General features: G+C 37.0%; 1 protein-coding gene and 1 long non-coding RNA gene across 2 annotated transcripts in view; one reads left to right on the top strand and one right to left on the bottom strand.

Annotated features, from left to right (window-relative positions):
- Window positions 1-218: 218 nt before the first annotated feature.
- MAN1A1 (mannosidase alpha class 1A member 1) overlaps window positions 219-25,286 on the bottom strand; it is a 151,476-nt gene continuing 126,408 nt past the window's right edge. Inside the window, exons 8-12 of the mRNA XM_061378131.1 lie at window positions 23,537-23,652; window positions 9,863-10,082; window positions 8,884-9,056; window positions 5,085-5,200; window positions 219-3,719 (exon numbers count right to left, since the gene is read on the bottom strand). Coding sequence (XP_061234115.1) covers window positions 3,593-3,719; window positions 5,085-5,200; window positions 8,884-9,056; window positions 9,863-10,082; window positions 23,537-23,652 — 752 coding nt within the window. The 3' untranslated portion in view covers window positions 219-3,592. The remainder of the gene's footprint in view (window positions 3,720-5,084; window positions 5,201-8,883; window positions 9,057-9,862; window positions 10,083-23,536; window positions 23,653-25,286) is intronic.
- LOC133225597 (uncharacterized) lies at window positions 6,112-9,868 on the top strand. The gene is made up of 3 exons (XR_009729203.1): window positions 6,112-6,215; window positions 7,176-7,312; window positions 9,614-9,868. It is a non-coding gene; the product is annotated as an uncharacterized LOC133225597 (long non-coding RNA).

Raw genomic sequence — 25,286 nt, 5'->3', positions numbered from 1 at the left:
CAAAAATTTCTAGAAATTTGTTTCTGTGGTAACAATTCTATACACCAGTTAACACTAGTTAACAATAGTATCTTAACAAGTACACAGAGTACTAATCTTTATCAAACCAGTCTGTTGACAGAAAATTCATTACTATAGCAGCCAAACCAGAATATGTAGCAGATTCCTGTAGCTACTTCTGCAATACACTTATGAAAAATTATAACAAGTTGAACAGATATATTAAAAGACTTTATTCACAATAGAGAAATTTTTACAAATATAAGTTCTTAAAAATTAAGCATCTTGATCTATTATGTATTCCATAATTTCTGTTTATATAAAGATGAAAAGACTAAATGGACTCTGTACAAATCAAAAAACAGTTTAAATGCATGATAGAAATGGATATGTATGATGAAGTCACCATAGAAACAGTGAGCCATTGGGAATTGCAAAAATCTGTGTACAGCCAACACATATGTAATACTTATCTCACAAACAATCAAAACATTATTTTTTTCCCCCATGAAACAATGTGGGTGCCATTTAAGCAATTTACCTGTTAGGACTTAACATATGAAGATTTAAATGCATTATTATGCTATGAAGAAATGTAAAAGTATAGGCAGTTTATGTAAAGATGTGTGTGCACCCTCCCATGCTCCCAAGGATAAAGCAATTTCCTTTGCTCTTATGAAGGACTGGGAATACATGGGGACCAGCACTAGCCACTTCCATGTAGCTAGTTAAGTGAATGGGAAATAAAATGCACACAATCTCAGCACTCTAACAAGCAGCGGTAAGTATGGACTGTTTCAAAATGATTGCTCCAACTTTGGTGTTTTGGGGTTATTTAAAAAAAAAAAAAAAAGGAAGAAAAATCAATATATTCTCAGCTTATGCAAAGGTTTTTTTCTTACAGTTGGCAGATCTACACATTGTACAATCTTCTCGTCTACTTACATTAGTTTACAAAAAGTACAGTATAGTGCAGTTTGTACATACAACCTGAATACCAATACTAGTCACAACACGTTTGTGCTCTTTCAAATCATTGTAACTCCCAAACTAAAAAATACCAACAAAACAAAACAAAACAAAAAATCCAACCAAAACCCCAACATACTTTATGTCTGTATTACAAGGAAACAGTCATGATGCTTATATTTAAATACGTAAGATCTGATGCATACAAGAGCTGTGTGTTTGTAGCCTGCTTTTTGAAACATGAAGAGCTACCTTGTTCTCCTCTGTTTCTCTTCAGCTTGGTAAATAAGATCACCAGATACTTCTGGGGGATACACTGAGGTTGAGAAAACCATGTAAAAAGAGACTTACAAAACATTTCTTAAAGACTTTTTTGTCTGAGCTATTGTAGTTACTTAAGCAATACGAGGCCTATAACAGCTGTAATTTTTCTGTGGTACTCAGAGCGTGGGTGGGAGGGAAGAGCTCCCTTATAAATACTGTTTCTGAAGAAATACAATTAAATATTATAGTCCTCCAACAATACAATTGCTCGAATATCAGAATCAGCAGGATTTCTGCTCTTGAAGAGAACCAAGACTTCACCCTTGCTCACTTTTGGAAAACTGTTACTGTGACATGAGGGAATCATACTTTAAGAAAGAAAAATAATAACAGAATTAAAAAAAAAGAAAAAAAAAAGGCAGTAAAGCAAAAACTCCTGAGCCAAGGTGCTGGTTCCATGTAAGCAGGCTTTATCTGCAGGTGCACAACTTTTGTGCCCATGCTCTCAGCACTGGGCGGCCCAGGCTCAGCAGGGTACCCTTATTAACTTCCATGTACAAATGCTCAGCTCTGCCAAGCCTGTGAAGGAAGGATCAGCATCACTGAAGATCCTCTTGCCTTGCCCCCTACATAAATGTCTTTGGCAGCTCATGTGGCACACACCGTGTTCTCTGTCTGCAGGGGAAGCAGAGAGGCAGTGCTGTCTTTACAGAATCCAGAGAGTAAAATTTATGGGCCAGCTTCCAGCTGCTATATATAAAAATTTAACTAGTTATCTTTGCTCTTGGCTTCTACCTAAGAAAACTTACATCACAGACCTCTATCAGTGCAGAAAAAATGTACTTCATAATGCCTAAACAAATGTAGCTCCTCAGCTGTGATTAGCTATGCTGGACTGAGCTATCTTACTAAATACCTTTTCAAGATTACTGTTCAGAACCATATCTGTTTTGTTGCAATCCAATTGGTGAATTATGTGCTTTCTCAGAATGGGAAGCCAGGTGTTACTCAAAATTAATGAAAGTCATCCTGTCACTAAATAAAAACAGGTAGATTTAATAATCATGTAAACCACTTCAAACTACATTTAAATAGAAACAGGAATTGATCACATCCCATTTCTTTTTCCCTTTGGTGATACCACACATTAAAACTTTTTTGGCAAAGCTTTTACCTTTCTTAGTAATCTAGGCCTATAATCTAGGAAATACTTTTAAGCACACTGTATTTCTTTCACTTACATAAGACAGACTCAGTGCTTTCTGAAAGTTTTAGTTCTATGCTGGATAATTTCCTCTCTGAATTATCATCTTTTAAGAAGACAAATTTGCTTAAAGGCATCTGAACATCTAGCTTTAATGTTGATACATCAAATTGTTTTGTGACAATAAACTATCAAGTCTGTTTTCAAGTCAGAACCTACCTGAATGTTTGTGGAAGTCCCAAAAAATTATCTCCAGTATAATTAATTCTCAGCTTACCAGAAAATGCCATTGGTATTTTTTTTTTGTCTCCTTACCATACAACCATATGAAAGCTACTGGACTAAATACATAAAGAAGGTATGACTCCCTTCCTTAATAAGAAATTACTACCTTAGTTTACTCCATAGTAGCCTGACTGAAAACATGAGAATAACACCACTTAGAAAAGGGAGGAAACAATTTATTCTATTACAATATTCTACTCAAAATCTGAAAAACTAAGGTCTGCTAACTAATGTGCTAAATTCATAGAAACTAGTTTAGTCTAACTTCAACATATACTGCAGTTTCAAAGTCGTGTCTGCATGAGATGAAAAATATTCTTATGTAGAGTTCATTGACAGTGAAATACATCAAATAGTTTACCAAGTAATGATAGACCCGCATAAGAAGAGGCTGTCACAGTCACAAGATTTGTCTTGGATGACACACAAAACAAATTAACATAGAACAAAAAAAAAAAAAAAAAAGCTCTTTATACTTAATTCAATATGGCTTTTTGCAACATGGCAAAATATTACAGCTTAAAGCAGACATCTCCTCACAGAGGAGAAAAGAATTTTGCAGTCAAATTAAAAGCATAACAGATAAGAAGTAACATGCAGACCCTCTGCTCTTTTTGGCCAAGAAGGCAGTGCAGCCTAACACAATCTGGAGAGATGTCCTATTTCTCTTCTAAGAAGTGGTTCAGCTGGATTAGAGGACTTGGGTTATATCATAATTAGTTTGGGTCCATTCATAAGCATTTACTGTTAAAGAAAATAGACTGCAAAACACTTGATTAAAAAAATTAACTCAAGAATTTAAAACCAAATTATGTGCCCAAGTCCTGAAAAGAAACACGGGAATGAAATAGAATATAACTTAATCTTCATCTATTTCTGGTCGTCTTCTTTATTCCCATCGTCTTTGTGAAGAACAGGGAGAGGATGAGCCTCTGTGTTGAAGACCCAGTGTTCGAATGGAAGAAGGTCATCTTCAGAAAATAGCAAGTACAAGTACCTGGCAAGAAAAAAAGCAGGAAATGTGACCACATCAGGGGAGTAGAACTACAGTAGTCTTCAGGAAAACAAATACCTGATTTCCCTAGATGAATGTATCAATGGAACAGCTGACCAAACACAAACTACCAGTAAATCTCAGCATCAACAGTGATTAGTACAAAGCTTTGAGTCTCACATTGGAGTTAGGGCAATAACAACTTGAGAAAATAAAAGAATGCCTCTATCCTGATAAAGGACAAAGAAGTTTAGACTATCAAGGTTAAATATCAGTTCACTGCACTTCCATTTCATCTTCAGTAATTTTATTACATATTGTTTTGATAATATATAACCGCACTATTTTTTTTTCCTCCTGAATGTCCACATATATCAAGGTGTAGTAATGGAAATATTGAAGTCCAATTCTGTCCTTCATCTCAGAACAACCTCTGGGTTAGGACTTTTAAAGATGTAAACTAGCAGTAGGCCAGTAGCTTGGGCATCTGTTTACTAAGACAGACTCTACTGAACCCAGCAGTAACCAATAAACAAATCCCAAATTTTATTTATTGTCATGATACAAGGTAGTAGCTACTGTAGCGCTATTATTGCAGTCTGCTTAGGGTTGAAGGTCTGCTTAGGAAGTGGAATTTTATTTCTTCCTCAATCACCATCCTTCCCAGAAGGGTTTTCTTGGTCTAATTCTGATAGGCCAATTTAAAAGGTATAGTTGAGGGACTGCATTATCTCAAAAACCATGTCACTATGTATCTAAATGTATTTTAAATATATTTACAATATTTCATATACTTGAATTTCAACTTTCTTTTGAAATAGCATGATTGCTTCTTTCCTGCTTTCTGGTCTTTGCTAAAAAAAGTGAAGAGACCAAGACAAAACTCCCTTTATTTCATCAAAAACTTCAGAGATGAGAGATAATTAAAGCTTTTATTTAACTCTCTTAACAGGCCCTGCAAGCTTACCATGCAAGTTGACTTCTTTTTTTCTTTTTCTGTACCTCTAAAATGAAAAGTATGCCATACAAGCTGGCTAAGTCATTGGTCTAGTTCAATTTGTTTCACTAGAGTTGACATATATAATTATATCCTATCAAAGTTAGATGTAATTTCTCCACAAAGACTATCAAGTACCTTTATCAGAAATAAAGATAATTTCCAGAAGCCATAGGATTTAGTTTATTTACATAGAAGAAAAAAAAAAAAAAAAAAAGGCCTATTTGGCTTCCTATCACCTAAGAAAAACTCTGTTATTTCAGTTAAGTTCTGTTAAGTGAATGTCAAGGGTACTCGTGACAAATATTGATCTGTAACAATGATACATAGAACTACTTCATATTAATGGAAAGTCAACTTTCTTAACTTACTTGAGCGTCTCTGAAAGGAAGAAACTTTGCTGCACATCATCATGGCTTTCATGATTGTTATAAACATCTCTAATTCCAGAATAGCCACCATCTACTCTGCAGTGTTTTTCCAGTGCCTGAAAAGGAAAAAAAACCCCAAACTCAAACCAAAAAACAAACAATAGGATTAACAAAAAGATTCATCTGTCAGTTTTCATTTGATAGTAATGCTAGCTAAAAAAAAATCTAAAAATTGTCACAAATGTTTTGATTAAGAGATGAAAACTAGACAAAACTCTAGATGGAAAACTCTTAAAGACAAGACACACATGTCTAATTTAACATTGAGGAAGAGAAGCAAAATGAAAACTGTCTAAAAGAAGTGAACACAAGCCAGTTTTCAGAAGGAAAGATATATGGATGTAAGGATGTAAAGATATATGGATTTTCACTTATTTTATTTTTGCCCTTTTTAATAGTGATAATGAGAACCTCTCTCTCAGGCTGGTCTATCAGCCTTCACATACCTTTCTTGGTCACACTTTAGTGCTTAAAAATTATTGTGATAGAATCCAATATCATTATAAAGACCAGTCTTTTCCTTACCTCCTGAAAGCATTTTCTGATAAGAGGCTAAAAAGTCACTAATAATTTCTGAGGTATCCATCACCTCCACCTGCTCTAAAGGCTGATCAAGATCTGTCTTTTGCTTTGAGTAGATATCCTAAATGTCCTTGTTTTTGCTGGAGTCCCTGTAGCTATCTGCATATATTTAGCTTGCATGTCAGTCTCTCCATAGTTTTCACTGGAGAGTAAGCTGCCTACGGTATATTTAAAAGGGATTTTTCTCCAGGAGAGATTCTTTATTTTATAACAGGCCTATTTGTCTTTCCTTATGTGTCTTCAGGTTCTTAATTTTCCTGGACACTTTTACTAAGTGACAAATATACTTAAGTTTAAGCAAGTAATTTCCCCTGGCTGATGCTTCTTCCCTCTTGTCTACTTCAACCTGCAGTGAATTCAAAATGCTGAATCTGTGTCTGGATTTTCAATGTCAAACACAAGATTATGTTTTCCAAGGCACAGTAGAAGGAGAACTTGCACTTGAAGGAGATAGCTGTTATTCAAGGAAGTATCTGCATTCTAAACAGGGTGAGGTAAAACAAAAGTAAATTGCATTTGTGGTTTATGTGCTCTAACATGTAGTCGGTCTTCTTTATGAGTTCATGGTAGGGAGATGCCATATAGGTACCTGAACAAACTGCTATGCTGTAAAATAAGAGGTTAACTTGCACCATGTTAGCCATCTGCTAGTACCTACTTGACACAAACACAAAGATCTTAGCCCTCAAAATTACCTTCCACTTTACTAAAGGAACAGGATGTTCATGTGCAACATTAAGTATGATTAAAAGGCTCCTGGTTGTCACCCTCCTTTAACTGGAAGTACTGGCCTTTTGTGCCCATATCTGCAGTTTCAGACTACAGTGATGTTCATACTGACAGTGGGGTACTGGTGGGTGGGGAAGAAACTATCAAACACATTTTAAATTAGTAGCTCTCAGAAAATGAGGGTGGCTAAGATCAGTTATGCTGGAGTAATGGGAAACATCAAGCAGAGTGCAAACTGGCTGACAGTCTCAAAGTATCATAAAGGGAAAAAAACAAAGGAAGTGTTATGAATTCAAAATATGTGCCACATGTATAATGCAGAAGGGGAGACTTTCATGGTCTAAGCTGATAAAAAACCTTTCTGACTCAGTAACAGTGGATATTGGTGCTGGTCATAACTGCATTTTCTCCAGCTGCTGCAATAGATACAAAGTGATCTTGGGCTCAAATTAAAGCAGCAAAGTGAGTTTCCACAGAAAAAATGGACAGGCTAGAGCATGTTTTTAGTCTGTCAAAGTTAGAGAAAGAATTAATAGACTTCTTGGAGAGCTTAGAAGTCATGATTTAGAGAGCAGCCTCCTTTTCTGCACTGGGAAAAAAACTGATGTGTTTTTATTGACAGTATCATGAGTTGAAAATGGACATGAAACACTTGAACAACTTTTCTGGGCAACAACAAATGATCTGATTGTTCCTCCTTTTTTCTTGTTTTATTCTCAGGTTCCTCTTCATGCAGCACGTATCGGTAATTAAACCAACTATATTCAGTGGTCATGGACTTCCCCAAGAACAAAAAGGGAAATAAGGGACTGCAAGAATAAGGAGCAAGAGGGAGCAGAATTTATGAAATACTTGTGGTAAGCTATCAAGATGTGTTGGAACAAAAAAAATACAGTATCAGGTGGAGCTGTGTGGCTAGAAACATCAAGGAAGAAGATGAAAAGAAAAAAAGATTTGAAACCTACAACTGACTCTATAACTTCTGTGAGGCTGTAAGCTTTGTTTTCATGAAACATGCAACTGTGCGTTAGGGCAGTAGAAGATAGGCCTGTCCAGAATGGAACCCGCAGCATCTCTCACACGTGGGCCATAATCCACTGCGTTAGAGACAGACGAGAGTAGCCACAAAAATGTTAAACAAAGAGCACATGGGGAGCTCTAGGAAGGTAAATGAGTACACAAACTTGAAATAAACACAAACAAATGGAACCAACATGGTAAAGAATAATAAGGAAAACATTTCAATTGTTTAGAACAATGTTATCAGTGTGGGCAGCAACAATGAATCAGGAAAAACATCTCCTGGAGAATAACACTTGGCATTGCTGAAGCCTGGTGGGCTGACTTCCACAAACAGCCACTGTAAAAATCCCAATTATAATCTGTCTGGGAAGATTCCAGTAGTAAAATGTGTCCTTTCTGAGTGGTGTTAGCAAAAAAAGGAAAGGAAGAGAACAGCATTCCAAATCAGTGGTTTCGAAAAAAACCACAAAACAAAAAACATTGCTTTGTAGTCAGTAATTCAGGAGCATATTGTTTCAGGGCTGACAGAGCCAACACCTGAGGGAGGCAAATAAAATGTCCTAAATAACTACAGTCTACCTAGCTGAATACAGTGTTGGCTGCTGTGAATATTTGAACAAGGAGAAATTAAGAGAGTAGAAGTATAGTTAATGCTAGCAACTATTCTTTATGGGAAGTAGATTTTACCATAAAGTTCGTTCTTCAGGAATACCTAATCACCAAACATTCAACACTTGCACAATATTTGAGATAAGTTCAGTATCTCACACAGTTAATACTGAACACAATTACAGTTCTTTGATGCTGTTGACAGAGACAGGTAACTGGTGGATGTCATGCTGCAGCCAGGTACATGGAGTCATAACCCAGTAACATGAGCTGGTTGAAGCTCAAATGCTAGTGGGACACAGAAATATAGATCTAGAAGAAACTGTTATCATTAATGGAGTTCAGTCCAGATGACCTGTGCTTTCTGAAAGTGACTCTTTTTTTAAAATGTTTGATACTATCTAGTAATTCCTCTTGGCCTTCATCACCTCAATTAAAATCACCTTCACAAAATTACTATTGGAAATGCACTTCATATAACTTAATTCTATGTCCAAGGCTCAAATCTGACAGGCTTGCACTTTCCCTTCACCTGCAGCAATATTCCACATCTTGAGCAGCACATCCAAATATGACCTTGATCTGAAATGTGTTGAAGAAGGAGAAATCACAATCTATTTTTTCTAATATACGGTACCAGCAGTATTTGGTTTTGTCAAAATGATCTTTGTTCATCTATTGAGTAAATGCATATCTGGAAATTAAATATTACTGGTTTAAAATATATATTTATGCTACAAGTACTAAACAAGATTCAGGTATCATTCAGTAAGAAAAAAGTCTGACAGAACATTACCTCTACAGCTTCCCATCCCCACTGCCTGTACTTTGGGTCATGAGTGAGCCGCCACATATACATGTAGGTCTCTATAACTTCTGGTCGTAGGATGTAGTATTTTTCATTTTGTCTTGTAGCAATGGCCTCAACACCACCATCAAATCTGAAGGCTTCTGGTCCCAATTTCATGCCTAGCCAATATAAAGACACATGCTAGAATAAAGGCATTTTTAAAGGTTTTGAATTATGTAACCTACCAAATCAACTATCATTTCATGGGGCACAAAGCCAGGTTACCCAAAGGGTATATAATTTCTGAAACATACTGCAGCACCTCCTGGTTTTAATATTTTATAAATAATTCAGAGTAGGAGAGAGCTGTTCTTCATCAATGCCCTGAATGGCAATTCCAGTTTGAACAGTGATGCTAACATTTGTATTCTGGAAGACTTAATATAACTAGTAACATGTGAAATTTTGCTTAAAAGACAAGGATATTTACTTTTCTATATCAAACTGAAAAATGCACTCTGAGACCTGAAAAGCTCCTACGTTTTTTTTCTGTAAGGGGATGAAGAATCCAAAGAAATTTCCCGCACAGAAATCCACTTTTTGTTCAATTCTATTGTCTGCGGCATAGCACCAGCAGAACTGAGAACAAAATAATTTTTTTGTACATTAAATGTTTAAAAGCTATATTGATGCATTAATGAACATGTGCCTCTCTTAGTTGCATTTGACTATACAGAAATTGGCAAAGTGGGAAAAAAGGCAATTACATTAATTACCAGAGTGAGTAGCTATGATTTAGGTGCACAGCAGCTACTTATAAAAAAGAGCAGCATTCTTAAAGTTGCTTAGAGCAAAGAGGCATTTGCTCAGAAAGGATGAAGAATTCTTACCATCATACAATTTTCATTCAGCATTACACAAAAATACTGGTGGCTGCCTTCACAAAGTCAAGCTGTGAAACTAAACTTTGCCATGCAGCACTTACTTGTACGATCATAGGATTCATGGCAAGTCCTTGCAATTTCAGCACCAAGCTCAATGTGATGGCCTGTCCTGTCATTGGGTGCTCCATCTGCTCCTAAAGCAAACATGCCTCCAGCAAAACAAGTGAGATGTCCCATCTTGTGTTCAAGCAGTCCACCCTTCCACTCAGCGATGTATGTCAGCCCTCCGCCTGATTTTCGAATGAGGTGGGTCTCTATGGCCTGCAAAAGTACATGGTTTCAAGCCAACGGTACCATTTGGTAAAGTATGAAGGACAAATTTGTCTTGTATATTGGTTGTTTTTTCTCTGTTATTGCCTTTGCTTATAAAGTAAAATGGATAATAGGAGGTAGCATAACCTCAAAGTGCAGCCAAACCAACACAAATTAGTATACATCAGTAATAATAATTAATTTTGCTACATTTTTGATCAATTTAGGCAGTATATTTTAAAAAATATTGAAAAGACTTAAAAAATACAATTACATTTTAAAATTATTTTCTTTCTCTCTCTTTGAGCAGGTTCAAGTAATTTCACTTTAATGTTGATTAGTGATCCCTTCAGCTTTCATGCTTCCCATTTTAATTCTGGCTTAAAGGATGTGGTTAATGATATAATTTTATGTCAGTTATATGCAGATGTAACTCATATTCAAAATGCCTGACTCAGTGAGTGCACTAAATGATGTTAGGCCTCTGAGTCTATATGGTATTCCAATGAGTTTCCCCTCCCAGACTGATTTCCTCTGTAGTTAACAATCAAGTGTAGTGTCTCACTGAGATTTCTGGAAGAAACCTAAGAAGAAAAAAATATACAAGTCGACTAGAGAGAAAAAGAAGTTGGTGACATTAGCAATGTATGGTCACTGATTCCAAAACCCAGGAAAACAACTTTCCCTTGTGGTAGAGACATAATGAAAAAACTAGAGGAGATGCAGAAGAGCACATTAATTAGAAGCCCACACAGCAAGAAAGCTATTACTCTTTAAAGGGTAATGGAGAAGAGACAGACAATGCTACCATACATTCAGTTATCCAGCAGTGCTCTGGTTTGTTCTATTGAAATCCTAAGAAGATCCAGAAACAGTGGTCAACATGCATTATACAAGAGAAAAAATATAAACAATATATCAGTACAGTGAATTACTAACAAAAAAGCCAGGCTTTTTAAAAAAGGTACTATAAAGAGAAGGTATTGATTGTAGTTATTCCTTCCCATTTGAACATCTGTAAAGGTAGTTTTTATAGGCATGAAAAATCTTCTCTAACCTAGAAACATCAGCAGAACAACTGTAGAAGTTTTATTTACTAAGTTCAGAAATGAAAAGCATTTAAACAACATTTCATTAAACCTTTCAGCATGGTATCCCCATCTCACCAAATCAACAACTCTGGCAAGAATTGATAACGCTACTGGTCACTTAGCTGTTGAGTCAGAATTTATTTTAAAAATAAACAGAAAAATAGATTAATGACTGAATTTACCTACATTGTGATCTTTCAGTAAAGAATTAATGAAAAACATAACGAAATATTACTGTCTCTTGCAGAAACAAGATTAATCATACACCTTCAGAACTATAGTAACTAGACCAGAGATGATTCTTATAGTATGAAAATTGATTTTGTAATACCAATTAATCTTTCAGAGGTTTTTTTTCCCCTCTTTTGGCTCAAAAGTAAAGTTCAGTCTGAAAAAAGATGACTTCCACTTGTGAAATTTTAAAATTATTTTGACAAACTGATGTTCAGAAACCAACAAATTGATGTTAATGGATGCTAAGAATGTCACAAAATAAAAATATATTTCCAAATTAATTATTCATGTTTAGTAAAGCAAATCATCTTGGTTTTATAAATGGGTCCTATTAAGAACTAGTACATATGCCTATTAAAAGTTATTTTTATTATGTAAGCATCTCACTTAAAGCTATTTTTATTAGCTAGTTATTTGATGTATTACAGACTGTCAAACTGCCTTGTCATACTTTGTACAGTCGTGGGTCCTTGAGTGCTAGAGAATACCTACACTGATGCATATGCCCTTATTACAGCATGCTAGGTAACTAATAATTTCTACCTAGCCATGAAATCCAAATAGCCTTTGATATGTACAAATAACCTTCAGAATCCATCAGCCCAAGTGTGCTGATTTGCAAATCCATCAGCACTCAATAAACTCAAGTTACTCTGGAAGACAGGAAAACAAACATTGTAACTTGGTAAAGCCTAAACTTCATTTGAAGTTATGTGCTTATGAAGTCATATTTTGTAGAAGTTACATGATTTAAGCAAACTGACCTTAATCAAACAGCTTTTGTAAAACATGAAGGGCAAAGGAGCATCTCTTCCAGAAGGCTGGTAGCTCTTTTTGTGTTACTGGCTGTTGTACCAGCAGAGCACACAAAACCACTGCCCTGGAGTTTGCAGGGGGACTGGCAAAAGCTTCAGTTAAATCTGAGAAGTTTCTTCATGGGCCTTTTTTGGTCTGAGCTAGACAAACTTTTCTCATTAAATATAGGTTTCCCTTCTCTCATTGCTATTTATCTACCCTCTGACTGAGACTAGAGGTTAGCCACTTGCCCTGGAACATTTTCCAAAGTCTTGCTGTTGTGGTTTAAGCCCAGCTGGTAACTCACAGCCACACAACTCGCTCTCTCACTCCCCCTCTCTTCCTCCCCACCACTCCCAAAGGGATGGGGAGAAGAATCAAAAGAATGTAACTCCCACGGGCTGAGATAAGAACAGTCCAGTAACTAAGGTATAACACAAATCACTACTGCTATCACCAGTAATAATAATGATAAGGGAAATAACAACGGAAGAGAATGCAACTGCTCACCACCTGCAGACTGATACCCACCCCAACCCGAGGGTAACTGCCCCCAGTTTATATACTGGGCATGACGTGCTGTGGTATCACAGTATCACAGTATGTTAGAGATTGGAAGGGACCTCAAAAGATCATCTAGTCCAATCCCCCTGCCGGTATGGAATACCCCTTTGGCTAGTTTGGGTCTGGTGTGCTCTCTCTGCTTCCTCCTGGCTTCCCCTCCTCCCTGGCAGAGCATGAGGCTCAGAAAGTCCTTGGGCAGAGTAAACATTGCTGAGCAACAACTAAAAACATCAGTGTTATCAGTGCTGTTCCCAGGCTGAAAGTCAAAAGCACAGCACTGCACCAGCTACTAAGAAGGAGAAAAATGACTGCTACTGCTGAACCCAGGACGCTTGTTAACAAATCTGTAGTATCAAAGTTTCATGAAATCTGGAATAATTCCAGCATGGCATCAAAGTGTGAATTTTTTAGATGTGTTACAATTGTTTCTGGAACTCAAAGAAAGTTATTATAAAAAATCAGCATATTTAGAAAGCCTCAAGAATGAAATGCATTTGAAGTTAAAAAAAAGGAAAAGAAAAAAAAAGTATAACCTGCATGAGTAGAACATATAAAAAAATCTCCCCAACATTGAAATTTTAAACTGTATTGATAATAGTATTGGCAGCAATAAGACATAGTAAAACTTTCCTTTTCACCATAAGTCCAGCCTAACTATAATTATTTGTTTCAGAATTTACTTCCAAATAAAGCACTACTTCTGGAATGTACGTCTGTATAATGCATTAGTATAATAAAATAGTTTCAAAGTGAACAATAAACAAACATCAGTACTCTTTCACTTCTCAATTCTGAATCTATACCCAAACTGCCAAAATGCCATCTATCATCCATCCATTGGCAATTCACAAACCTGCTATTCATATTTTTAGTATTTCTGCGGTCATAACATAATGGTATGTACTTCAGGGAGCAGCACATTAAAATATTTCTCAGTGAGTTTCACAAAGGTTTTAAGTGCCATTAGGCTGGACAGAACTTTCTGAAATACATTAATTTCTTACATAAGCTTGAGGTCCAGTGCAGGACTACATCACTAGCTAGAATACACGGGCAATTGTTTTAAGTATAAATAATCTTGAATGCAAAGGTGAGAAAGGTGAGCCCTTGTTATCTGCAGTGCTGTAGGTGCAGTTATAAAACATGAATATGTAGAATGATTACAATGATCCACCAAAGTGAAAAGCTCTGTTTCATAGAATTAATTCTGAATTTCATACTTAGGAGCAATTTACTTTTCTTTTGATGTAAGTATCTACACACTTAAAAAATGGGACACATTTCTTGAACTGCAGCTAGATTACAATTTGGACCCACCTACAAATAATTCCCTCCTGCACTGGCTGCAGATCAGATGGTGTTTTATTTATAGCTATAGAGATTATTATTTCCTTTAACCGTAATAAATATTCTCAATACAAACCAATATATATAGTATCTGCAAATAATCAAAAAAAGCTAGAAGAATGGGGTCTTTGCTTAGCTGAAAATATATTGCTGGTGGATAATTGTTCGGAGTTGGTACAGTTTTTCTTTTAAGTGAATGAAAATTTCATTTTATTGTTTTCCAGAATCTATTCCTTCAATTCAAATAGTAATTTCTTTCTTTCCATCAAGGTAAAGCAGAGAGATTGTGCAACATAAAAGGCTGCAAAGAAAAAGTGGCTGCAAATGTGTGTTCCCAAAGGGAGCAATAGCAGATGCTCCCTCGTAGTGACCCCCCCCCAAAAGATATAAAATTTGAGACAGCCTGGAAAAAAGACAGTGAACAGAAAAGGAGAGGAAGGAAGCGAAACTAAAGGAAAATAAATATTTGCCAGATATTTAAAGAAATATTTCTACTACATGTCATGCACCTACAAGCACTTACAGCCTGACTAACTTTTATGGCTGATACAATTCCTGGCAACTGGTTTTTTGTGTGTGCTTTTATGTAAGGCTCTACTTACAGTCCTCAAGGTAAGAAAGCCTTTAGCTAAATTATTTTTCTCCCCATGTTTTGGGAAATTATTTTTTCCCAGCATGTAAAAATGCTGGAGCACTCAACTGGAAACACAAACAGTCCCTGTTATGGTTTGAATTGTGACTCAAGTGCACCTTGTCTTACTTCTGGCATCGTTCTCATGAGTTCATATATTAAAGTTGTGCCCTTGCCTATCTGTCACATTGAAAGAACTGTCCTGAATGAGACATTAGGAATTGTCTAGATTACAGGACTGCAAATTGCACATGTGTAGTCTCTGCTACCAACAGTACAAGAGAAACTCTTTGGTTTTTCTCAACCTAATTTCTTCCCCCTCGTGCCCCCTTTCTACGAGCAATATGTTCAACTTGTTTTGTATTCTCTGTTTATCAGCCTGCTCCTAAGCCTGTACATTAATTACACTGCTGCTCCTTACCCGTGCAAAATTAAGCAGAACTGGACTCTCCTAATAAATACTCATTTTCCTTCCTTTAGTTCTTCACTCCTTTAAGGTTTTCACACAGTTTAAATGCTGTCTTCATCACCCCCTTCCTCAGTCCATGACTTGATTTTGTGATTGGCAAGTCCTTCGTTTGCCCTTTGAATTGTTTAGGACCTTGAACTGGATTGCTTAAAGAGAAAGATAAAGGATATAGAACTGAAGTAGTCTCACCGATCAAATGAGTAAAAAAAACCTAATCAACAAGCTTATTTTTAATAGAGGGTGGATAATTTCTTGGTGGATTATGCTGACAGGTAATAAAAATATTAACAGAGAAGTCTACAGAGCACAGAAGGAGGCTTCTCAGTAAAAAAATTCTCCACCTCTAAGTTGCTCAGGCACCACAAAAAGGCTAACTCTGCTAAAGGAGAAAGGATAACAAATTACAAGCCTCAAAATGCAATGCAGAACTGCAGTTCTACTTCCCCTAGCACTTAGCCATTTTATCTCTCCTTTTACAAGAACTCTAATTATGATGAATGAATTTCATTGACTACTGCTGTTTTAACAAAATCCAGGTATTTCATTTCCCACCTCAAGATGTCACTGTAGCTGGAGATAAAATTGTCTTGCAAGTCATAGTTACACATTTCTATACCTTAATGAATTTGAAACTTCAAAACTATCATCCTAGTTCTAAATTTCTAGGATTAATAATGTTTGTTTTGGGAATAATTACAACTCAGAAGGCTTCTTTACAACAAAGCACTATAAATTATCTCAGTTCAAACTTCTAATACATTTTTCTTCCCTGAGGAATCTTGCTGTTCATAAACAGTATTATGACAATTTGAAGCAACAGTGAGTATGAAAGAGAATTCTACCACGTGCTATTTCCGGTAATTCAAAGATATATAATGTCAATTGTTCATTTATTTTAGTATTTAAGGCTTGCACAAATACATTTTATTGCTTTGAAACTGCACACAGCAGGTGGGTTAGGATTACTGCGGTGTGGGTCAGGATTACTGTGGTTTTGCATGCTGTTTTCTTGACTTTAAGTTACTTCCTTCATGTTTTCTCTGTTGGTCTAATGCAACAGACACTTTTCTTCAGCAGTGTTAATAATTCATCAAATTTATACTTTTATCCAAAATTCTTATGAGTTCGTTATGCAAAGATTAAGATTTGCATTAGTACAGCTGTTTTGGAGATGGCAGAAAAACACTGCACTTTTTATTTTTTTTAAACTTCATGAGTTATTCTGTTTTCTTAAATATTATTCATACAGGTTTTAAATACACATTCCAAGATGTCTGAATCATATGAAAGCATACAGCCAGAAAACTTAGGATGAAATAGGAAGTTCAAGCCCGTATTGCAATTTATTTAAATACTGCTGCCAAGGAAAAGAGGCATCTTCTTACCCCAAGGTCCTCTCTGCTTACTAAACTGTGCTTTAAAAATCAAACCTGAGATTTGGACACACAAGAGTTTTCATTTGTTTAAATACAGTATATAAGAAACATTTTGAAAGCAATAAGGCACTTACTGAAGTCTTTTACTTCTTTTACATCTTTTTACTGAAGACATGTTATACAGACAAGCTTACCTGTGAAATGAAATATGAATGCTTATAATGTAGATACCTAAATTTTTGAAGTAGAAGCACTGGCAAACATCTACTACCGTGCTGTCTATCCATCTGATCACTAAAAAGATAATTATGTTTTAGGGGAAAACTGATAACTTGCTTTTATCTGCAAATCTAATTATGGGTTTTTTTTTTCCCCTGTATAGATCTGTAAGTGTCTCTGAGCGCACCAGTGCTCTTGCACTAAATGTACTTAATACTGTTTTTTCTACCAGAAGGCTGGATTTACTCATATTCTTAAAACAGTATTAATGGAATGGCATGAATCAAAGCAAGTCACTCTCAAAATGTTTTATTTTGCATTTTCTGAGTATTCTAGACTATGTATCTCCTACTCCTGACAAATTCTTTTGATGTCAAAAAAGGAAATGAAAATAGCACAAGTAGTAAGGACAAGGCTGCTGTGACAATAGCAAAGCCAAGAGTAAAAAGGGGACAATGTCTCTCACAGGACTTTTCTAGTTCAAATTATCCTTAAGAGACCTAACAATTTCTGCTACTTCTCCTTGACAGTTCATAAATAGGCAAACATTTTAATAAGTACTTTCTATACCAAACATAGTCCAAAAGTCTACTTTCTATGCCAAACATAGATCTAAGTCCAAAACATAGGCATTGTGCAATTACATTATTAACAACTTAAAAATCTGCAGAAGCCTGTCTTTAATCTCAATGCTTTCTGGAAGCAGCTGTGGAAAGCCTTAAAATTCCTCTCAAGAGGGGAAATACAGCAAAGTGAATAAAAAGGAGCAGCAAGTCCTCTGGGTGTTTTCATCTGCTAAGTGCAATGAACTTTGCATTCCTACACAATACAGCTATGCTATTGTTATGTACAGAGCACCAGTGCAGTTGAGTGATAAATATTTTACACATGACAGCTGACAAAATATGTAAATAAACCATTCATTTTTACACATTGAAGTTATAGACAATACCTCCCCCCCCTTCCAAAACCCCAAATGTGTGCAGTGGGAATGCTGGGTTCTATGCACTGTTTCATTCTGAAGACAGGCTCCTATTGCACCGCCTTGTCTGCCCTATGTATGTATTTCCTTCAATGCCAAGAAGTGCTTCAAGTACTGAATGTTCAGTTCATTAATATACTTTTAGCTTTACCCAGTGTGACAAACTGTTCTAATTGAGTTGTTGCAGTTCTGTCATTGTCCACACCAGTTAAGTACTTTTTAAGACCACTACAATCACAAAGCAAACGACTTCAAGCAACTTAGTGGAAACTGCAATCAGCACAGACCAGCCATCAGACTGTCACCACAGTTAAACAGACACTCATGAAACTCTGGAGATGAAAAGGGCCTATGTGCCAATATAATGTTTTCAATTTGCTAACAACACTTTGTTCTCTCCCTCATGTAAATGAGAAAAGAGTCTACATGGATTTGTTTTATTTATCTGAAAGTCTGAAATCTTGACAGCTCTGAAGAATATTCACTACTTAATGCTGATAAATATACACCATACTCCTGCCTGCAGAACTAAAACCATATAGCTTCCTTTGGCAGAGTACAAACTGAGTATAAGGCTAGTCTCAAAGTTAGCAATGTGGAAACAAAAACTGTAAGCCATACAAATATTTTATACTAAATAGTATGTAAAAATTATAGAGTGATCCTCTATACTTTCTGTCTGAATACTCAAAATCCTGAGGCTGAAAATGACTTTTTCACCTTTTGATACCCACAAAAGGTTACTGCATCCCTTAATCGTGCACCCCAGCCTAGCAGGAGCCTGACTTTCAGGACTGCTGTTGGAATCTGGCAGAGAACAGCCATGGCACTGCTTCACAGCACCTGCTCTTCTTTTTGTTATTTCTACTATTTCTGCTTCCACATGCTAGGTTCTCCAGAGATCAATAAGTCATGTTGTTACAATCTTCTAAGCAGCTGTTACCCAGGATGAAAAATTAAACAATCTAAATGTCTAAAAGTAAAATATCATGGCTTAAGATAAAGCCATGCCTCACAGCAGCTTTACCTGTCTGATACCACAGGGCTGCACTGAATCAAGCTGCTTGGGAAGTCCTAGTGAGGGACTCTCCCTACTCCCATGAAGTTCTCCTGGGCTGAATTACTGCTCTCTTTACAGCCTTTAGATATGCCCCTTCTCTAGAACTGAGAAGAGGGTGAAGGAGCATCAGAGAGAAAGTATTTAAGATGCTTAACACTTGCAGCAATGGCCAGAAATAAACATAATGGGACAATCTGGAAAAGATACATGATTATCAGACATCAAGTGTGAGACAACCTATTAATAAGAATAGTGGGAAAATTGCCCTTCAACTTAGAAAATGAGTGCTGACACATTCAAGAGGGGAGGATTTGATGCAGTTGCTTGTGGCACTGCTGTTGCTAGACTAGGTATAAGTGAACCCACAAGGTCCACTTTTTCTCTAAATTATCATGCTCTCTTACTGAACCTACTCAACTGTGTCTCAGAAATCAACTATGTTAACTGAAAAGAGTGGGATGGCTCCTGTCCTGGATATTTGCAAAGACTGATAGATTGTTCTGTGGGCAGTTACATGATCAAAATAGGACTAAAAGCTGAATAAACATTTGTTTTGTAAGTAAATGTTGCATGCTATCCACCAAAACCAATTTAAGAAGATCTCTTCCTGTATTATATGAAACAGAACATTATATGCATTGCTTTACAAAAGAGAAAAATAAGTTACATTAAAAATACATTCACTTGTCTTTTGTGTGAAATCTAGAGTTTATGAATCCCTCTGATGGCCTTATAAATACATTCATACTATGCTCTGGCATTCAAAACAAGACTGTCTCTGTCCCTTTTCCCTTTAGAAATCAATCCTTTAAATGGCATCAGCGAAATACACATCTTATTTTTGGAAAGCAGAAAAAGTTTCTAAATCTAGTTTGACATCTTAGTTATTGCTTTTAACTTAAACCATAAAACAATCTGTAGGTGCTACAAAAATTCTAATAGAAAGAACTCTTTGTTTTAATATGAGTTATAGAACAATGTAAGAAATCACCCCAAAGCTGTACCTAAATAAATTTCAGCTTTTCACAGTGAACTATAACACCATATATTTTCATTTGTGGTTTCTGGATTGTGGAAGATATTGAATTAGGCATCAAACCTTCACATTGCTCTTTCAGAATTTGGTGGGTATGTGCTGGACCAAACGGCCAGGAATAATCACACTGTTCCCTTTGGCGTAGTCTTAAAAAGATTCTGAAAGCGTCGGGGGAAATTTATCTAAGAAAATATGAAGCAGTCTCAGAATGCCCAAAAGTGTAGGCTTAGTCATAAAAAAAGACTGCAGCTTGTGCAGACACTTAAATTAACTTTAATTTAGATTAGTAAGAGATCAATAGCAATAAAGCCAATATGGGGATGGATTTCAAAACAGGCTAGTTACTCGGTGAAGAACCTGTCATCTCAATGGGGCCCAAGCAGTTTTCAGCTTCTGTGAGACTCCACCTTCCTTGCTGTTTTTTCTGAACCAGCTACATTACAGCATCAAGTTGTACCCCCACATGCTACATGTTACACTTTCAGCTTTGGTATAGCTGTACCTCGGTACACGAAACAGAGATCATGAATGCCACCACTCAGAAAATACCCGAAGTAGCCTTCAACCATCAGCATGGTGAAATCTAGCACATATTTAGTTTGGCTGTCTCAAATGCTGACACAATGGACAGACACAAGGCTTGGACTGCTTAAGATGTAGTACTGCTAAAAATATTAAGATAATAGGTATTTCAGCTCTAGTAATCTACAGCAGAGCTCAGTCTCTTGACATTGATATTGCCACATTTGGTGATGCTGCTGATTGGCTGTTCTGCTCCCCCAGCTCAATCACAAGCATGGAGAACCAGCTGTACAATGTGGTGGCCATCACCACTTCTGCTCCCCACTGTGACCTCAGGATGCCTGCAAGTACTTTCAAACCCAAGGAGGTTGTTATCCAGGTATAGCTGAAGTGTGAGTTTAAACAAAGCCATGCTGCTGCACCCTGCATGGACACAGCTTGGAGCGCTCCCAGTACTCTTCCCTGATGCAGGCAGCTTTCCACCCAATGGGTAGTTTGGGCTGGCTTAGGAGGCATCCAGGCACACTCCCACTGTGCAGCTGACGTGGGACAGCACACCTGCTTCTGTGGCATATAGCAAGTGACTTCCTGATGTACCTCAGCTCAGCTGTGCTCAAGTCAGGGGAAGGTGAACCTTTCAGCCTTAGTAGGAGCAGTCAGCACTAGCCATTGAGGCACAGGGCTCTCTTGGAATCTCTCTGTTTTCATTTGGGATGAAAATGCCACTGCTGCTCCCAGGCAGAATGGGAGGCAATGTGCTCACAGTCCTTCCAACAAGAATGATGGTCACACCGCATTTGTGATATTCTGGCTGCAACGGTATCCAGAATAGACATACTAACAAAGGCACGTGGGTTTTTTCCTCTGCATGAGTCTCTGCATTAGCACTTAGCCTGCATAGGAAGTGTTTAAAAGAGAAACGTGACATTATTAAACCAGTGGAAGTAGAAGACTGGAAGCAGCTTTGAGGTGCTTCAGAATGCCTTCCATGGTAAGATGAATTGATACTGTATTATCAGACACTTTGTTCTCTCCATTTGGCTGCCAACCTAATAGCTGAGCTATTACAGTATCACTGTTCTTACGTTAAAGCCTCAAATGCACTCAAACCTAATTTAAAATCCACCTTTTGCTCTGAAGCTAAAACCACATCAGCAGTGAAAATGAAGCTGACTGCATCCAAATCTGCACTTACAAAATTAAAGGCAGGATTTTTTTAGCAGGGGATACTTGGTCGTCAGATTTACTGCCGCCAGAGATCACACCCTACCGCAAATCATCACAAATGACTTTTCTCTCTAATGAGAAATGCACCCCATTAGCTGGGCTGCATCAAAAGGAGCATGACGAGCAGGTACAGGGAGGTGGCTCTTCTCCTCTACTCCACCTTTGTGAGACCCCACCTTGGACTACTGTATTCAGCTCTGGGGCCCTGAAGATAAGAAAGATGTGAACCTTTTGGAGAAAGTCTGGAGGAGGGCCACAAAGATGCTCAGAGGGATGGAGCACCTCTCCTATGGAGATGGGCTGAGATAGTTCAGGTTGTTCTGCCTGGAGAAGAGAAGGCTCTGGGGAGAACTTAGAGCAGCTTCCAGTGCCTAAAGAGGGCCTAAAAGAAATCTGGAGAGTGACTTTTTACAAGGGCATGTAGTGATAGAACCAGGGGCAATGGCTTTAAATGGAAAGAGGGGAGATTAGAAAAAAATCTTCCCTGTGAGGGTGGTGAGGCACTGGCACAGGTTGCCCAGAGAAGGTGTGGATGCCCCTTCCCTGGCAGTGCTCAAGGCCAGGTTGGATGGAGCTTTGAGCAACCTGGTCTAGCTGAAGCTGTCCCTGCCTGTGGCAGGGTGGTTGGAACTGGGTGATCTTTAAGGTCCCTTCCAACCCAAACCATTCTATGATTCTGTGAAACAAAAATAAAAAAAATGAAAGAAAAAAAAGATAGTTGCAATGAGCCAGGGCTGCATTTTCCTAAGGTCACCACTTGTTGTGGTACAGGAATTAAAAGGGGACTTATAACTCTTCACTAGGGATAGTGCATTTCTAGATGTATCAAAGAATAAGCAGATATTGCCTAGCATCTTGAAGCCTTGTCTGCAGTGGCACTGTACATACACAAAGTTAGCAAGAGATAGAAGTCCTGGCCCTAGAGAGCTTCCAGCCAAAACAGATGAAAGGAGGGGGAAAAAAGAAGTAATATCATCCTCTTTTTCTTTTATATATATGTATATGTGTATGTGTATACATATGCATATGTGTATGTATATGTGTTTATATATGTGCACACGTGTGCGTGTGTATGTATATATATATATATGAAAGCAATGAACTGAGAAAATAGGTCATTTGCCCAAGACTGGAAGGAAAGCCTGTAAATATGAATTTAAACTTAATACTTCTCATGTCTCAATCTGATGTCACAAACCCATTATTTTTCCCAAACCAGCATATTAGGGGAATATTGTCAATAACAAAGCAAATTGCAGACCAGAAGGATCATAAATAAAATGTGACATGGAAATGTAAGTATGAACAATTCTGATTTTTGAAAACTTTCTCTTGTGTCAAAATTGAATAACTGGTTGTTTTCACAGAAGCTGGCAAATATATGCCTTTTGTAACAAAAAGGCATTATGCAACAAAACCTATTTTTGTTTATCATTATCTATCATAATATAGCGATTCCTGTGTTGCCCACAATCAAAATATTCTGACAGCTGAAATATAAGGTCAAAACACAACAGAGGAGCTCTCTCCTGGATGTAAGGAAAAAAGTCAGAAGGAATATATTTAGGGATGATGGAGGAAAAAAGAATTGAATTCCTATCTGAGAGATGCTTGTAGATGCATTTTTGTTGCATATTTTGTACTTTTCTCGTCCAGTATCAGCGAAGACTGACTGCATTGCAGTTGGAAAGAAATAGCTATACTTCAAGACTCTGTCCTTTCCCACAGTATCTGTATTCCTCCTGCATTTATATTCGATGAAGTCTTTTTAAAAGTGAAACTAATTCTTTAGAAAAACACAACTGTGGTGGCAAAGACATAAATCCTTCACATTGTTCCTTGAGCCTTTCTCTTTAGGATTATTACAGATTAGATTCTTATGGAAAGTAAGATTTAACTATTTTATATACCTGAACAGCATCATAATACATTTTCTTGCCTTCTTCATCTGTCTTGTCCGTCATCAGCCATGCCTTGAGCAAGTATTCATAAAAGCTATCCCCAAGCCCTCCAATGGAGACGTGATCTAAAAAGGAAGAAAGAGATTGAACAGGAATTTAATCTTCAGTCTGGGCAACAAAATACAGTTTGAAACAGTGCATTTAATGATCTCTTCCTACAACAATCTTTAATAAATGCAAGTGTGGAACCTCAGGAAAAACTTAGCTGGTATATACAGAGAATTATTTCTTTAAATGGTAACTTCTTTGTCAAGTTAAAGGACCGGAGTTATTCAACGTCCACAATGTGCCACAGGAGTTCATGGCAAAGAAACAATAATTTACACGTTTAACATTAAATTCATGTACTCCATCCCATACAAAAATGTATTAATCCAAGTTCTAAAATGAGGAAAAGATGTAGAAAGAGCTCTCTAATTTGACAAAGGCTTTCCCCTCTTAACATGCAGGCATTGTTTTTATTTGCTCTTTCATTCACTAATGCTCCATTTAAGTCACTTCATAAAAAAGGATGAAATGTTTTAGCTCATTACTGCAGAGTTGAATTTCAGGTTACTTAATGGTATTTCAAAATGCCAACCCATATATTTAAAAATAATACTACATTTTTGAACCTCTGGCTGCTCTCAGAACTCAACAGTGATTTCAGAAGTAATAAAGAATACTTTGCCACATCTACAGAAGATTACTGCTATCACACTACTTTATTCTGCCCTTCGCTTACTATGTGAAATAACCTGGTGCTATGCATGCAGTGATTATTCAACTGTATACGTTTAGGACACAACTCTGCAAACCCTAACATCACATATGTTGGACCATTTGGTGTGAGTTGTACCAGTGATGTGCAAGTTAGTGATGATCTTAGCTGCTTCCACAAGGTTGTATTCGCTTGCTCTGCGGGAGCCTAAAAGATTCTTGGCGAAAATTTAAGGGGCTATCACAGTTTCAGCATAGATCCACTAAACACATGAAATTCCACAACTATATATATATACATGTATATATATATATATATGCTTATAAAGTGTTTCTTTAAGCTCCATTAAACTAAGAACACTAGCTAGAGGTTTTCTTTTTTTAACTTAGCGCTGCCTGGTAACATTAAGGGATTTGGCATTTATTGAGTCTTCAGTGAAAGGATTTATAAGTGCTTTACCAGTACTACTCATTTATAACCATCAATTTTGCACTGAGGAAGGGGTCTACGAATTCTGCCCAAGACATCCAGGATGGTGATGTGGTTACATATATATTATGCAACAAGTCTGTGGGTCCATACCACAAAATTCTGGGCATGACAAAAGCAAGACACGCATGAGGTAATCCAGGATCATAAAACAAGATGCAGAAGGGTAAGTGGTACAGAGCTCGCACTTCCCAAACACTTAACTCTGACCTTAGCTTCAAAGTTCTTGCTCTGTTGGAGGAATTCAACAGAACCCAAAGAATTTATTTTTAAACTTAGCATCTTCTCTTCTCGGAATGCCTCCTTTCACCTTCTGAATAGGCTGCAAAGCCATGCAAATGTATGAGAGACTTTTATTCCATTCAAACTTTTTAAACTTTTTTTTTTCTCCAGTAGCCTGTGACATACAAGAATAATTCTGTTTTCCAAATGTCCCTTTGCCTAACAAATACATTGTAGGTTCAAACACTCTGCCCCATTTTGAACGAGCTATATTAAATTCCTGGAAAG

This window comes from Neopsephotus bourkii, unplaced genomic scaffold (genome assembly GCF_033783945.1).
Source record: "Neopsephotus bourkii isolate Nb327-2 ecotype Australia unplaced genomic scaffold, CSIRO-AGI_Nbou_v1 NB_1765, whole genome shotgun sequence".
Lineage (NCBI taxonomy): Eukaryota > Metazoa > Chordata > Aves > Psittaciformes > Psittacidae > Neopsephotus > Neopsephotus bourkii.
The sequence above is the reverse complement of the archived record's forward strand: the minus strand, read 5'-3'. Positions and strand labels throughout refer to the sequence as shown.